The sequence below is a fragment of the Saccopteryx bilineata genome, chromosome 11 (assembly GCF_036850765.1).
Source record: "Saccopteryx bilineata isolate mSacBil1 chromosome 11, mSacBil1_pri_phased_curated, whole genome shotgun sequence".
NCBI classification, from domain to species: Eukaryota; Metazoa; Chordata; class Mammalia; order Chiroptera; family Emballonuridae; genus Saccopteryx; species Saccopteryx bilineata.
Genome location: NC_089500.1, coordinates 60404930 through 60420984, shown reverse-complemented (window position 1 = coordinate 60420984; position 16055 = coordinate 60404930). Strand labels below are relative to the sequence as shown.

General features: G+C 48.2%; 1 protein-coding gene across 4 annotated transcripts in view; it reads right to left on the bottom strand.

The window, feature by feature from the left end:
• GNAL (G protein subunit alpha L) overlaps window positions 1-16055 on the bottom strand; it is a 199474-nt gene that overhangs the window by 7430 nt on the left and 175989 nt on the right. For all 4 annotated transcript variants that reach the window (XM_066247490.1, XM_066247489.1, XM_066247492.1 and 1 more), the window contains 5 exons: window positions 8456-8510; window positions 6933-7006; window positions 5981-6039; window positions 5522-5642; window positions 2955-3085 (listed from right to left, as the gene is read on the bottom strand). In XM_066247490.1, the coding sequence (XP_066103587.1) occupies window positions 2955-3085; window positions 5522-5642; window positions 5981-6039; window positions 6933-7006; window positions 8456-8510 (440 nt within the window). The remainder of the gene's footprint in view (window positions 1-2954; window positions 3086-5521; window positions 5643-5980; window positions 6040-6932; window positions 7007-8455; window positions 8511-16055) is intronic.

Here is a 16055-nt window from a genome sequence, read left to right as displayed (position 1 = left end):
GCACCATCTTTGACAAAGTGAGCATAATATATTTTATCTGCCCAACAACAAGGCAAAAAGCTAAAACATCACTTCCATTTTTCTTTTCTCTTTTCAAGTTATAGTGCTGATTTAACAGTTATAGGGCTGATAACATTTTTTGTTGGTGGTGGGGGATGATTGCTTCCATTCAAATGAAATGGAAACATCTCCCTGAACACTGGCCCAACCCACAGCTGCCTTGACCTTCAGCCTCACCGGAGGGGAGAAGACCTGGAGGGCTCAGGAGCTGGGCGCCAGGCCCGTGGGTGGTGGCTTCTGCAATGGCTCTGCTCATCCAGGCTGCATTCTCATTCCATCAGCCTTGTTCCTAGAAAGACCTCTTTTACTGTCCCTACCCCGATCTGCAGTATTGGCAGCTCCTAATTAAAATCGACTGTGGCAACCACTCTGATCTTGATCCTTCTGAGTCTTTTTCCCACACACATTCTCTGTTCACGGGATCAGTCAGTAGTTCCTGTGGCCCTGTGAAATGTACACTGCTGAGCTCTAGGCTTCACGTCAGCAGTGTTCTCATCACTGTCTCCCTTCTCTGATACAACTACTGTGATACCGGAAGCTCTGCCGGTGCTGAGTCAGCCCTGCCCTGGATCTCCCTTCTCTGATACAACTGCTGTGATACTGGGAGCTATGCAGGTGCTGAGTCAGCCCTGCCCTGGATCTCCCTTCTCTGATACAACTACTGTGATACTGGGAGCTGTGCAGGTGCTGAGTCAGCCCTGCCCTGGAGGCCTGCCATGCTGGTCAGGGCAGGTAGCTGGGCAGGCGCAGTACAGGCCTGCAGACAGGGAGGGAAGAGTGAGCAGGGGAGGAGCGCGGTGTCCCTGAGTGAGGAGGGCAGGAGCACAGTGTCACGGAGTGGGGGAGTAGGAGCACAGTGTCTCTGAATGTTAGGGGCGGGACCTGGAATGCTGAGGTCGACTGTTCGATATCCTGGGCTTGCCTGGTCAAGGCACATATGGGAGTTGATGCTTCCTGCTCCTCCCCTTTCTCTCTCTCCCTCTCTCCCCCTCTCCCCTCCCCCTCTCTCTCCCTCTCTCCTCTCTGAAAATTGAATAAATTAAAAAAAAATCTTAAAAAAAAAAAAAGGCCATGGCAGGTAGGCTCAGTGGTAGAGCTTCGGCCTGGTGTGCAGGAGTCCCGGGTTTGATTCCCGGCCAGGGCACACAGGAGAAGTGCCCACCTGCTTCTCCACCCCTCCCCCTCTCCTTCCTCTCTGTCTCTCTCTTCCCCTCCCGCAGCCAAGGCTCCATTGGAGCAAAGATGGCCCGGGCGCTGAAGATGGCTCTATGGCCTCTGCCTCAGGTGCTAGAATGGCTCTGGATGCAACAGAGCAACGGCCCAGATGGGTGGAGCATCGCCCCCTGGTGGGCGTGCCGGGTGGATCCCGGTCGGGTGCATGCTGGAGTCTGACTGCCTCCCCGTTTCCAACTTCAGAAAAATACAAAAAAAAAAAAAAAAAAAGAATGTTAGGGGTGGTAATCACAGCCACTGAGTGTGTGTGTGTGGGGGGGGGGGAGGAGCACAGTCACTGAGGGTGGGGGAGGAGCACAGTATTGCTGAGATCGGGGGTGTGCAGCTTTACTACAGTCTTTTCCAACAGGTCAGCTTTGGCCTCAGCTTGTGGAGGGATTACATCAGTGTTGGTCTGGATCATAAGCGGAGTTGTGCTTGTGTTTCAGGATGGCAACTTCAATAGAAGTTCAGCAAGTTTTCTGGAAACTTGAGTAAACAGAACCAGGGAGCCTGGGCAATAAACCGCACTGATGAGAGACCCATAGCTGAGGTGACGGGAGTGAGAGTCTGCACCAAGGTGGAAGGACAGCAAAGAAGGAAGAGTATGTTGTGAGGGATGGACGTTTTGGAGGTAAGCTCCACAGAGTCTGCGAATTGACTAGAGGGGGTGAAGGTATTGGGGTGGGGGGACTGATGAGTAGAAAAATGAAAGAAGAGTCAGTTGCCATGAGACAGGTAACCCAGCAACAGAGCAGGAACACAGGGGTGCTCTAAAGATGTCCCTCAGGCAGGTGGCTTGCTGACTTAGCCTCGAAAAGCATACTCCTAGGCTGGCGGAAGTTAGTGCAAAGAGGCCGATGAATTTCATTAACTTCTTAACTGAAGTTTCCAGGAAAGATCCTTTCATTCTGCTTGATCTAGTTTGGGCTTCAAATGTAAGAAGTGGTGTTATTTGCTGTAAACAAATCTGTCCTACAAGACTCTGGTGGCCCCGTGTCTACTGAGAATACCTGCTGAAAACGGAGTTACCAACTGCTGGGTTCACCTGGACAGGACTTTCTTGGCTTTAGGACTGAAAGGCCCCTGTCCTCGGAACACCCACAGATGGTTGGTGACCCTAATAGAAATCCCCAGTGTACAGGGTGCACAGGCATCCCTGGGTACAGGGTGGCTGGAGGAGCCGGCTGGGGGGTGAGGGTTTCAAAGCCTGCCTTGTCCTCACAGGCTCTACCCGAGTTACCTCAAATGAGTGACTTCACCTCTCCCCGCCTCACTTTCCACAAGAAAACTTAAAACAGCAACTCTCACATAGGGTTACGGAGAGGGTTCAGTGTGCAGGCTGTGTGAAGGGCTGACATGGCCCCGTTCTCAGCAGGCCCGACTGAGGCACCAAGAGGCCGAGCTTATCCCAACTAATGACACAGTCAGCTCCCAAAAGTGCCTCTTCTTCAACTGCACAGTTTGAATGGAAACTCAAACTCTGAACTTTTCACAAATCGAATCCTACATAGGATGTTTAAATCCCCTGCCCCCACTTTTGGGTGGGCAGTAGTAGAGAGGATTGATTTTAATCGACTGAATGTAGATTCATCAGAACTGTCTGAATTATAGTTATAGGGCTATTGAAAAAACAACTAAGTCTTTTCCTTAATCAAGAGAAACTTGTTTTGAAATCTTACCGTCCTCAGGAACAGTATAATTTGCATACTCTGGGAAATAATCTTCAATCTTTGATTTCCCTGCCAAGACTTTTTCTGCCAACATGTCTTGTTTGTTCAAGAACAAGATGATAGAAATGGTCCGTAACCACCTGAAAAGGAGAAACAAAGACAGAAATTTCACCTCCATTCTGTGGGAAAGTCCATCTAACGTAGGAGGGATTCCACAAAAAGAGAAACAGATACCTCAGCCCCCGACTCCATCTACAAGAAAGGCATTCTTATAATGGTAAATAAATATAGGAAGTTGAGTTAGTGGTTTATTTAGCACTTCCTAACTTACCTTCACTGGGGACATAAATTTACTGGTGCCAAAGCTAAGGTCTGCTTACATAATAAATACACTTGAATTATGGTGGTATAATTTATTAATAAAGGGTCAGAAAACTAGAAGAAGTCAAAGCATTGTTAACAACAAGATACAGGACTCATTAGCTAATCACACAGCACACTGAGCTGTGGCTTGGCTCTTCCCCGCCCCCCTTTGACCAGGTTTGAGATTCTCCAGACACGGAGCAGGATGTGAACCAGACCTAGATCACTGCACAGCACAGTACAGGTGAAGGGTGGGGCTCTGGTACATGAAGACAGGGGGTGGAAAGTTCTCTGTTTCATTAAATAGATGCCGAGAACTGGCTTAACAGGAGCTCAGGGTACTCAGCAGCAAACCTTTATAAATTCTATTACTTCAAAGGAATCGAGCTGATTGTTGGTGTAGGAATGTTACTATGAATCAGAAACACCGTCCATTCTCCCCCTCAAATGGTAATAGCCGTAAGATTTCTTCTAGTTAAAAAAATACATAGTCCTAGCCCTGGCTGGTCAGCTCAGTGGAAGAGCATTGGACTGGATGTCTCAGGTTCGATTCCTGGTCAGGGCACACAGGAGAAGCGCCCCTCTGCTTCTCCACCCCTCCCCCTGGCTCGCTTCTCTCTCTTCTCCTCCTGCAGCCATGGTTTGATTGGAGCAAGTTGGCCATGGGCACTGAGGATGGCTCCATGGTCTCTGCCTCAGGTGCTAAGAAGAGCTTGGTTGCTAAGGGATGGAGCAATGCCCCAGATGGGCAGAACAGTGCCCTCTAGTGGGCTTGCCACTGGTGATCCTGGTCGGGTCGCATGCAGCAGTCTGTCTCTGCCTCCCCTCCTCTCACTGAATAAAATAACAATACATAGTCCTTGTAAAAATAAATTTTCAATTATAGAAAAATTAATACATAGAAAAAAATTAAATACAATTACACCCAGAGACAACTGTTAGAATTTTTATGTTTTTACTTCCAAAATTATTTTCTATCCTCATACATATTTATTATATTTATAAAGGTAAGTTCAGGTGTTTTTAAATACCTACCTTCTTATTTAACAACACTGCGACCATTTTCCCATGTGACTACATGTGTGTGCATATTTATATATATAAAAAGTTTTAATGACTTCAATGTATTTCTCTCTGTAACCAGTATTTCTTTTTTTTGATTAATTTTAATGGGGTGACATTGATAAATCAGGGTACATATGTTCAGAGAAAACACCTCTAGTGTACTCAGTATTTCTTGATTCTTTCTTTCCCGTTCACTGTCTTAATACTATAAAACTAAGAACAGTTGCTGAATACTTTATTAGAGAAATGCTTTTCTAAGAACCCAAACCTTCTGCAAGGACAGCTCATGTCTCTGTTCTCCTTGGTGCTGTTTCTTCCCAAACGTCCCAGAAGGAAGTCTGCAGTGACCGGTGTGCCTGCGCCTGTCTTGGGTGTTGGCGGCACTTTCAAACATGACTGCGCTTTTATACTGTCACTGATATTAGGGGTCGTCTAGTTGTACGTGGATGTTTAAAACTGGCACTTTCCACATTCTGAAAACTAAACAAAACAAATTTTGAACCCTAGATCTAATCTTAGGCTTTTAAAACAGAGGTTTAAATTTCCTTGACAAAGCACCACCAGAGAGCTTCATCAAAGAACGTCCGGTGCTAAGTATTTCTATGCATGAGATGGACTAAAAGAGACACTTCTTATAGTTTTGGGTTTATCAGTAGGGAAAGAATGACTCTATCTGGGAATAAAAACAAAAGTGAGCTGAGGGATACTTTTTTTTTTTTTGTATTTTTCCAAAGCCAGAAACAAGGAGGCAGTCAGACAGACTCCCGCATGCGCCCAACCGGGATCCACCTGGCACGCCCACCAGGGGACGATGCTCTGCCCATCTGGGGTGTCGCTCTGTTGCAACCAGAGCCATTCTAGTGCCTGAGGTAGAGGCCACGGAGCCATCCTCAGCGCCCAGGCCAACTTTGCTCCAATGGAGCCTTGGCTGCGGGATGGGAAGAGAGAGACAGAGAGGAAAGAGAGGGGGAGGGGTGGAGAAGCAGATGGGCGCCTCTCCTGTGTGCCCTGGCCGGGAATCGAACCCGGGACTCCTGCACGCCAGGCCGACGCTCTACCACTGAGCCAGCCGGCCAGGGCCAAGGGATACTTTTACTGAAAGGAAATTTGCAGCTCAGGGCCAAGACTGAGTTTATTGTTTTCATAACCTGTTGTTCCAGATGCTTTCGAAAAGGTCCAGGGACTCCCTGAGCCTGTTGGTGTTGTTATCTTCTCGAATCACCATGTTGTAGCTACTGCAGGCAGCCACGTAGATGATGGCAGTGACGTCTGATGGGGAGAAGAGAGGAGAGTTAGGGAAACAGACGGCCATGCTGGGGCCGCAGTGAAGTGCACAGGGACCGTTTCTGCTGTTTCGGAGGAATTTCATTCCAGGACGATGACAGTGGTTGCGGTCACACTGTGTGTGTAACCGGTGTTCAGTGATGTGCCGACCTGGAGTCCACCCAAATGAGCAAATGGTAAATGCAAACTCGGGATGCTTAAATCCCTTATTTATGAGGTCCATATTTAAGAAGAGGAATTTTACAGATGATCTCATGCAAAGCTAAACAGAGTAGCAGGAGTGTGAGTGCTCATCCCATGTTCTTGAGAGAGCACAGAATCACCGTTAAAGCACTGGATCCACTTTCTTCTCTCGTCCCTCTGGCCGCCGACATCGAACATGCTGTGGGAGGACAACAGGGTGACAATTATTTGGGGTCTGAGGAAGCCACCTGCACTCTGCTCTTCTCCATGCTGTCCGGCCCACGGCAGGGCTGGTGTGACCTCGGGAGGCTGCTCGGTTCCACCCCAGGGTGCCGGCTGGCTAGGTGTCCACAGCCAGCGTTCCCGGGCAGGCGTCACCCTCGGCCATCAGGCTGCTTGGCCCCTCTCCTCAGTGCATCCCTGGCTCGGGTTTCGGGCTGCACTTTCTCCCCACCCACCCCAGGTCCCTGGCCCCCTCCCCCCTCTGCAGGCCTCTCCAGTCTTGGAGTCCTCCTTTCCCTAAATGTATTGCATGTGCTTCAGGGCCACACAGTCTATAGAGACCAGGGGTCCCCAAACTATAGCCCGCGAGCCGCATGCAGCCCCCCTGAGGCCATTTATCTGGCCCCTGCCGCACTTCCGGAAGGGCACCTCTTTCATTGGTGGTCAGTGAGAGGAGCACATTGACCATCTCATTAGCCAAAAGCAGGCCCATAGTTCCCATTGAAATACTGGTCAGTTTGTTGATTTAAATTTACTTGTTCTTTATTTTAAATATTGTATTTGTTTCCGTTTTGTTTTTTTACTTTAAAATAAGATATGTGCAGTGTGCATAGGGATTTGTTCATAGTTTGTTTTATAGTCCGGCCCTCCAATGGTCTGAGGGACAGTGAACTGGCCCCTTGTGTAAAAAGTTTGGGGACCCCTGATATAGACTCATCCCAGAGGATGGCAACGCACACCTGACATTCTGCTCCCCAAAGCCCAAGGCTGCGGGTGGGAGCTGGCCGCATTCCCACGTCCAGCTGGGCCCCAGCAGGCAGGCTTCCTGCCCACGACCCTGCACAGGCCTGCTCTCAGCAACACACTTACTGAAAGTTCACTTTGTCCACCTGGAATCGGGTCTCAAAGATGCCTGATGTCAGGACTCGGCACCTGAGGAGATCCTGAGAGGGAAGAGAAGAGCAAAGCCGGTGACGCCCCGTTCTCCTTCGAGAGGGAGCCCTGTTGCGACCACAGTCATCGAGTGTTGCAAACAGCAACTTCTCCCATTATAAATGAAACACTAAGACAGTAGTTAAAAACTCAGACAAATGTGTTCTGCCTCCCCTCTCCCATCACCCCCTGAGGAAGTCACAGTTAATGTACCAGTTTGGTCTCAGAGACTTTGATAGCTGTGCTTTTATTTTCCTTTTTTTTTTTTCTTCTTCAAATCACTGATGAATGTAGCCACTGACTGTCATGGTCCTGACAACAAGTCCCACTCAGTGTTTGGGGCAGAGACCTGGCTGGTGCTCTCCTGGTATGACCAGAGAGCTGGCTGCCCTGAGTTCAGAGCCAATTGGGTGAGAAACCAGAGAAAGCATAACTTCATTCACAGACCATGGGGTTTTTGGACTGGATGCTAGTTGGTTTAAGATTTCCTCTCTTCTCCACACACTTTTATCCTCTCTTAGATAAAAGATCACTGTGGTCTGGAGCAGAGGAGAAAGCCATATTCTCACAAAGCTGACATCTCTTGTACACTTGTCAGATGTCAGTGATACTTTTTTTCTGAGCACAAATCCATTAGGATGTCGATGAAGCAGACCCTGCAATCGTTCTGGAAGCCGGGAGGCGGTCCTCCCCTCTTAAGTCTTTGGACACGGGATTGACTCAGGAGCAGGACGGCTCCCATGTGCTGCCAGACAAGTCTGAGCTCTTGGAGTCAGCCACAGAGACAGACGGACTTCAAGGGCCAGAAAGGCTCTCAGACCTCCAGGGGGGGCAGAGAAGAACAAGCCTCCAAGCAGGGATCCACAGCCAAGGCCCTCCCTCCAGGGCACAGACACTGGGGAGTGTTAGAGAGGCAGTTTGAAGGGAACCCCCCTAACTTCTTTGGAGTTCGTAAGCTATAGAGGCATCTAGAGTGCCCATGAGCAGAAGAACAATTCAGAGTGCTCCAAGTCTCTAAAGATGCCAGAGGGTCAAAGGTCTTGGGGAGCTAGACCTCTGCTATGGCAAAGGGACACTTTTCCCTGGCTTAACCCCTGGAGACTGCTGTGCATTGTGGCTCAGGCCAGGGCAAAAGGCAGAATGAGCAAAGTTTATGAAGCTGGGGAAGTAAAGGCTTAGTTTTCTGTTGAGAGCTCCAAGAGGAATGGAAATGAAACTGCTTAGTCTTATTCCACAAATTTCTAAATGAGAAATTTAGTACATTTCTGAGAGCTAAGTCAATGGGCCGATTGACAGCACATGGTAAACATGCCACATGTACATACGTGCAGGGACAGCATAAAAAATCGGCAAGAAGTTCTCTTGAGAAATTTTTCCTTAATCCATTTAAAAATAATCACTGAATAATACCAGCAATTTCTTTAATCTCACAAGCTTCTGACAGCTGTAACTTCACCTACCTGGTCTGTGGGGGTGTAGTCCACCAAGCTGACGCTGTCGATTCTTTCCAGGAAGCTGAAAAGAAAGGCAGCGACTGCTCAGAATGTTCTCCGGTGACTTTCCCCTGGGCTGTGGGTGACGTATGGGGCAGTCACACAAGCACAGGAGGACAGGGCAGCAGAGAGGCTGAGGGAAGCTTCCGTTTTCTTTTCTGCCCATGTGTCTGCCCAGGCAGCATAACATTCCTGAATGAGGGGTTAAGTCTGTCTTCTTTTTTCTTTTCTTTTTTTTTTTTTTTTTGTATTTTTCTGAAGTTGGAAATGGGGAGGCAGTCAGACAGACTCCCGCATGCGCCTGACCGGGATCCACCCGGCACGCCCACCAGGGGGCGATGTTCCACCCATCTAGGCTATTGCTCTGTTGCAACCAGAGCCATTCTAGCGTCTGAGGCAGAGGCCATGGAGCCATCCTCAGTGCCTGGGCCAACTTTGCTCCAATGGAGCCTTGGTTGCGGGAGGGGAAGAGAGAGACAGAAAGGAGAGGGGGAGGGGTGGAGAAGCAGATGGGTGCCTCTCCTGTGTGCCCTGGCCGGGAATCGAACCTGGGACTCCTGCACGCCAGGTCGATGCTCTACTACTGAGCCAACAGGCCAGAGCCTATCTTCTTTTTTCTTTAAAAGATTTATTGATTGATTGATTTTAGTGAGACAGGAATTGGGGGGGGGGTGAGAGAGACAGGAACGTCAATCTGTTCCTGTGTGTGCCCTGACTGGGGGATCGAACCGGCAACCTCTGCACTTCTGGGCGATGCTCCAACCAACTGAGCTATCCACTATCCAGTAAGGGCAGCTGCCTTCTTTTTTTTCTTTTTGCCTCTGCCTTCCCTCTTCCCTCTTGACCACTCCTGTAGGGTTGGGGGTGAGGAGCCACTCAGAACCTGGGAGGGAGCACAGGTCTCCTTCCAAGGTTAAGCCAGCAGAGGAAGGCCACGCCGTGTTGTAAATACAAAACGGGAAGGAAGAGATGTTCCTTGAAAGCGTAGTAAGTTCCTGATAAGATCCCAAAGTTATGTGTGAGTGTGTGTGCATGATCAGGTCTAATCGGGTGTGCACACCTGGCAGAGGCTGTAAGATTGGCCCCGGCCATCTGACATGTTACACAAGTGGAGGCAGGACGAAGCAAGCAGAAGGGAAGGGGACCACACTGCATCTGCACGTGGGAGAAGACATGCAAGCGCTCCCTTCCACCGACCCACCCCTCTCACCTGGCAGCCTGGCCCTCTTGTCTAAAATAGCACCCCGGCCCTGGCCGGTTGGCTCAGTGGTAGAGCATCGATCGGCCTGGCGTGCAGGGGTCCCGGGTTCGATTCCCGGCCAGGGCACACAGGAGAAGCTCCCATCTGCTTCTCCACCCCTTCCCCTCTCCTTCCTCTCTCTCTCTCTTCCCCTCCCGCAGCCAAGGCTCCATTGGAGCAAAGATGGCCTGGGCGCTGGGGATGGCTCCATGGCCTCTGCCCCAGGCGCTAGAGTGGCTTTGGTTATAACAGAGCAATGCCCCAGATGGGCAGAGCATCGCCCCCTGGTGGGCATGCCGGGTGGATCCCGGTCGGGCGCATGCGGGAGTCTGTCTGACTGCTTCCCCGTTTCCAGCTTCAGAAAAAATAAAAATAAAAATAAAAAATAAAATAAATAAAATAGCACCCCGGCCATCTCCACACCAACCTGGCTTTCTTTTCTTACAAAGCACTTACCACGACCGGATATATTTTACCTTCATTGGTTTATCATCTGTCTCTTCCTACAAGATGTGAGCCATCTCCCTCATCCCCCTGACAGGCCTTTGGTTGGCCTGGGTGTCCCTAGTACCTTGTACAGACTGGCCCCTGAACATCTGATGAATGCGTGTTTGCTCCCTTCCTCCTCCTGGAGCCAGAAGGGGAAAGTAAGCAGGTGGCTGAGAAGCCCAGCCCTTAAAAGACACTGTGATGTTCAAGATGCAGGAAGAGGCGGGGACTAGTTAACTGGGGATCAGAGGACCGCGTCCAGAAAGAGAGGGGACAGCGGGGCTTCAGAAGGGCAGAGGAGCACGTCAGAGGAGGGAGGGGTCTCAGAGGCTCCATGTCTCCTGGCTGTGGGCACCCACATGGCTAGGGGAAGGCTCCTACACTGGGGAGAGTGAATGTGACACAGTCAGGGACAGGGTTCAGCCTCCCTGCCTACCCAACCTTGGAAGGTTTGGGCGCCATCACTGGGTTGTAAAGGAAAGCAGTGATGGGCCCTCCTCTAAGCCCTGGTGCTCGGGGGCATTTTACGCAGCACAGGGGTGTTACCTCCCATCTCCACACATTCCCCCAACCAGCCTGCACTACAGGTCTTGAGATGCTTTCAGCACAGTCAAGAGGGCAACCAAGGGCACATTAAGATCCTTTCATTCTCTTGGTCCTCCTCCCTGCTAGTGAAAGACAGTCCCAGTGTCCTGGCGCTAGGGTGACATTCTGGCAGCCCTCCACCCATACATCCTTCCTTGATTTGGCACCAGGCCCAGCTGCTCCAGGGCCAAGACCTCCCTTAGAGCTGCAACAAGAGGCCATCCCGTCACATGTAAGCCACCGGCAGAATGTAGGAAGGGGCAAGAGTGGTTCTTCTGGTGTTAGGGATGTCCTTTCAGAGACATGAGGTAGTGGGGAAGTGTCAGAAACAAGGTCATTTCAGGTGGAAGCAAGGGCCAGTCTGATGCAGAGGAAGCAGCTGTGGAGAGTGCTATCTGACTGCATGGTCTGCTGTGGAAGTGGTCAGAGAGTCAATGGCTCCTGGACAATGTCTGCAGAGCCACAGTCAGGTGCAGGGCCACTGGGAAGCCACAGGGACCTTGACCTGCCTGTGGCTTTCTGGCAGGTGCTGCTGCATGCATACCAGAGGTAGGTGAATTGGCCTGGGGTATGGCGTTGGTGTCTGAGACAGATATGCCACCAGAGGGCACTGCCTGGAGCTGTAGAAACACAAAGGCCCCAGGGAGGGGAGAGCCCCGCCCTTGCTGGAAACCTGGTTTGAAAACCACAATGCAGTCTGGCTAAGTCCTTGCTGGTCTTGAATTTGGTGTGGCGAAGAAGGCCTTGGAGTACACACTGAGCTCCTGACCATCTAGCAAAGACTCCTGGATGAAGGGAGAGAGCTTTCTGCTCCTGAAGAGGGAGCTCTGGACCACAGCCCAGACAACCAGGGGGTCCTGGATGGGGGGAATGAGCTACTCCCTGTCCCCACCCCTACGTGTGGGCTACAATAATTTGATTCAGAAATGATCTGTTCTCTTGGCTAGAGACATAAAATATTCCCATATGATAGAGAAACCAATCATCTCTGATTAAAAGGGCTGAAAGGAACTAAAAATTAAACTAAATATAAAGCCTTTGGCTATAGTTAGAGTTTAGGAAGCAACCAATTTCTATCAGGATGCAGTGTGGAGGTAGGTGGGTTACTTGATTAAAATGGTAATAACGAGTATAAGTAGAAACAATGGAAAGTGGTTTAAAAAGATATATATATATATATATATAAAGTTTCTGAGAGATGAGATTAAAGACTGCCTTTCAAAGGAAGTGGTGGGAGTACCTTCCCGAGGACAGCTAAAAATAAGTGGTTCTGAGATGTCAGCAACCAAGGCAAAGATGTCAAGCTCTTTTCTCCTCCACAGGCTCCTGGATGGATCTCTAAACTCCTTTCAGCTCTGAGGCTTAACCATCTAAGCGAGACCTGAGAAGCATCAATTTACCTTTTCAAGAGAATGTTCGGAATTGTTACTGATGCTGAATTGTGTTCTGAGTTCATGAGTTTCAAGTTCGTGCAATGCAAATAAACAGTGAAAATTCCCCTGAATGTAAATGTGTTCCCCAGTTCTTTGAAATACTCTCTAAAGAGGAATAAAGGAATAAAATAAAAATCTATAGTGGTAGATTCCTGCTGGCCTTTTGCCTAGATCTTTGGTTCAGTCTGCATATTTCCCAGTATGATGTGGAAGTACTTAAAACTACAGCTCCTACGATAAGATAAATAGAGATAAAATCGAACGGTGTTCCAAATCCTGCACAGAATTTCACATGACTGCAAATTAAAGTTAACGTTGTCTTCTTAAATATGCGACTGCCTGTTAGGCCCAAAAGTTAACCAGATTGAGGATTCCCAGCTATCCACCTTTCATTTACACTAGATACATAGTTGTAAGACAATACCAAATTACAATGGTAAAAGATCACCTTCATATGGATACTAAAAAAAAAGTAGTTAAAAAGCAATTTACTTAGATTTTTTTTTCATTTTCTATTACAGCTGAGGATATTTATGTTTGCAGAAGTATTTTTAGTCATCATTTAGATCTTCCTTCTGTTGATATTGGTACAAGCAATCCATTGTTTATTTCACCTCTACTGTCTGTTCCTCTGAAATAACTGAAAAATCTCAAAGCTCTTATGGCCATGGGGTTGATCATGAAAAGGGTCAAGAAAGAGATTATGAAAAGGTGATTTGCTTAAAAATAATTTATTTTTTTATTTTTATTTTTATTTATTTTTTTCCATTTTTTCTGAAGCTGGAAACAGGGAGAGACAGTCAGACAGACTCCCGCATGCGCCCGACCGGGATCCACCCGGCACGCCCACCAGGGGCGACGCTCTGCCCACCAGGGGGCGATGCTCTGCCCATCCTGGGCGTCGCCATGTTGCGACCAGAGCCACTCTAGTGCCTGGGGCAGAGGCCACAGAGCCATCCCCAGCGCCCGGGCCATCTTTGCTCCAATGGAGCCTTGGCTGCGGGAGGGGACGAGAGAGACAGAGAGGAAAGCGCGGCGGAGGGGTGGAGAAGCAAATGGGCGCTTCTCCTGTGTGCCCTGGCCGGGAATCGAACCCGGGTCCTCCGCACGCTAGGCCGACGCTCTACCGCTGAGCCAACCGGCCAGGGCTCTAAAAATAATTTATTTTTAATGTGTATACTTATTTAAATGTATTTAAAATGATCTCTTCTGTGATAAATTTAGCAAATTGGAACTCTGTCAAGGCAAGTAAAAATTTTTTCTTAGAGTTACTGAAATTGATTTCATGATGCTATTTTCATGATATAAAAATACTGTGCAGTGACAAAGTACCAGGCGGCTCTAATAAGCAGCAGGGTTAAGATCCACGCTACTTATGTGACCATGCAGAAAGCCCGTTTTCTTTCATCTGATCTTTTCTCCTTTGTTTCCCCTTTTGATTTAACCTGGCCTCATCCAAAACCCTGATTCACCCACTTTCCTCTCCCTCGCACAAGCACTCCCTTAATCATTAAAGGCCCCAGGACTATGAGCATCAAACAATCTCAGCAACAAAGCCTGGGGTCTGATGACCACAGAGGAAGATAACATCTCGGTCTGTGTTTCAGCTCTGGACCCAGAAAAACGGAACATTCCACCAAACCAGTACTTGCAAAACCAGACAGAATGATGCCATGGCTGACATCAGGATCGGATGCAATGATCAACTACTCTCTGCTCTGGCACCTACTGATCAATAGAGACCATAACTCCAATTCCCCTAGTCACCATGATTAATGATTTCCCCAAATAACCTATCTCCTGGAAGCCATTGGGGAGCCAGGTCTTTGAGCACCAGCTCACCTGTGACTTTGGGTGTGGTACCACTTCCTCAAATAATAAACCTTTACTTTCTTAGCTACAAGCTCCTGTTTGTGTCATTTTGGGCTTTGATGCATGCAGGCAAAAACACTTAGAACAGGGGTCGGGAATCTTTTTGGCTGAGAGAGCCATGAACGCCACATATTTTAAAATGTAATTCTGTGAGAGCCATACAACAACCCGTGTACGTTAGGCATTATCCAATAAAAATTTGGTGTTGTCCTGGAGGACAGCTGTGATTGGCTCCAGCCACCCGCAACCATGAACATGAGTGGTAGGAAATGAATGGATTGTAATATTATACATGAGAATGTTTTATATTTTTAACGTTATTATTGTTTTTATTAAAGATTTGTCTGTGAGCCAGATGCAGCCATCAAAAGAGCCACATCTGGCTTGTAAGCCATAGGTTCCCGATCCCTGACTTAGAAGGTGCAGCAGCAGCAGCAGCAGCAGACCTCAGAAATTAAGATTCACAACTAAACCACATCCTCAGATGAAGCATTGACTCATGTGCATCAAAGTTTGGGAAGCATTGTCTTTTCCTCTCCATTTTTCTGCCACCCTACTTTAGGCTTTCATTTCTTTTCATCAGGACAATACCGTTTGTTTCTGATGACTCCTGCTCCTGCTCCTTTCCTCAGTGTGAAGTCCACACTTTTAATCTGGCCTCCACACCATTCACAATCTGCCTGATCTCTTCTTTACTCTGCTGTCAAACCCTCCACTCCGGTCAAATCCCACATAGTTTTTGGCCTCAGACCTTTGTGTAATTCCCACTTGTTTTCTGTGAAGCCCCAGATTAAATCCAATTCTAACCACCACAGACACTGTGATTCCATTCACGTACTGAACTGTTTCATAATTTGATTAGCACGTATACTGCCTTAAATCGTGATTCACCCCTTTTACAAGTTGACGTATAAAATCATAGTGTAAAGCGCACTAATCCCATGTTCATCTGGATGATATTGTACATCCATAAACTATCATGTCCATTTTTCTTTTAATGTGTACGCCTTATCTACTTAACTCTATGGAGTACACTTAAGGTGGAGCATCTTTGTTATTTAGAAAGAAGCCCTAGATAACCAGCCTTGACATATTTTAGCCCAAATCTTTTACTGTAATCAGTCAATCTGAATAAATACTTCTGAATTGTTTGCCCTGAGACTACATAGGAGGAGGGAGGATTGACAAATCCTAAAGAGCGAGAGCAAATACTTCAATTAAAAAACAAATGCTATGAAGGAAAAGGATACAGTGCTTCTGGGTATATCATGGGGCTCTCACCACATGCTCACTGCACCTACTGTACCCACCCACTGTGTATATTGTCATTATAGAGCCATAGGCATGACCATGAGAGAGGCACGCATTCACTCTGAGGACACTAGCAGGAGCCAATTGAGCTAGAGACCACATTAGGCCCAGTAATCATGACCAAGACAGACACTGTCTGTCCTGCTCCACATGGAACTTACCATCCAATTGTAGAAAAACAAACCTAGGTAGCCTGACCAGGCAGTAGCACAGTGGATAGTGTCAGATTAGGACGCATAGGTCCCAGGTTTGAAACTCCAAGGTCGCCGGCTTGAGCGCGGGCTCAACAGCTTGAGTGCAGGGTCACTGGCTTGAGCATGGGGTCACAGACATGACCCCATGGTTGCTGGCTTGAGTCCAAAGGTCACTGGCTTGTAGCCCAAGATTGCTGGCTTGAGCAAGGGGTCACTTGCTCTGCTGTGAAACCACGGTCAAGGCACATATGAGAAAGCAATCAATGAACAACTAAGGTGCTGCAATGAAGAATCGATGCTCTCTTCCTTCCTATCTGTCCCTCTCTCTGTCTCTGTCACAAAAAAAAAAAAAAAAAAGAAAAGAAAAAGAAAAACGAACCTAGGTACCCCAGGCAGGCATTTTGCTAATGCTAGTCAGTTGATTTTAAGGGGGGGAGGGGGAA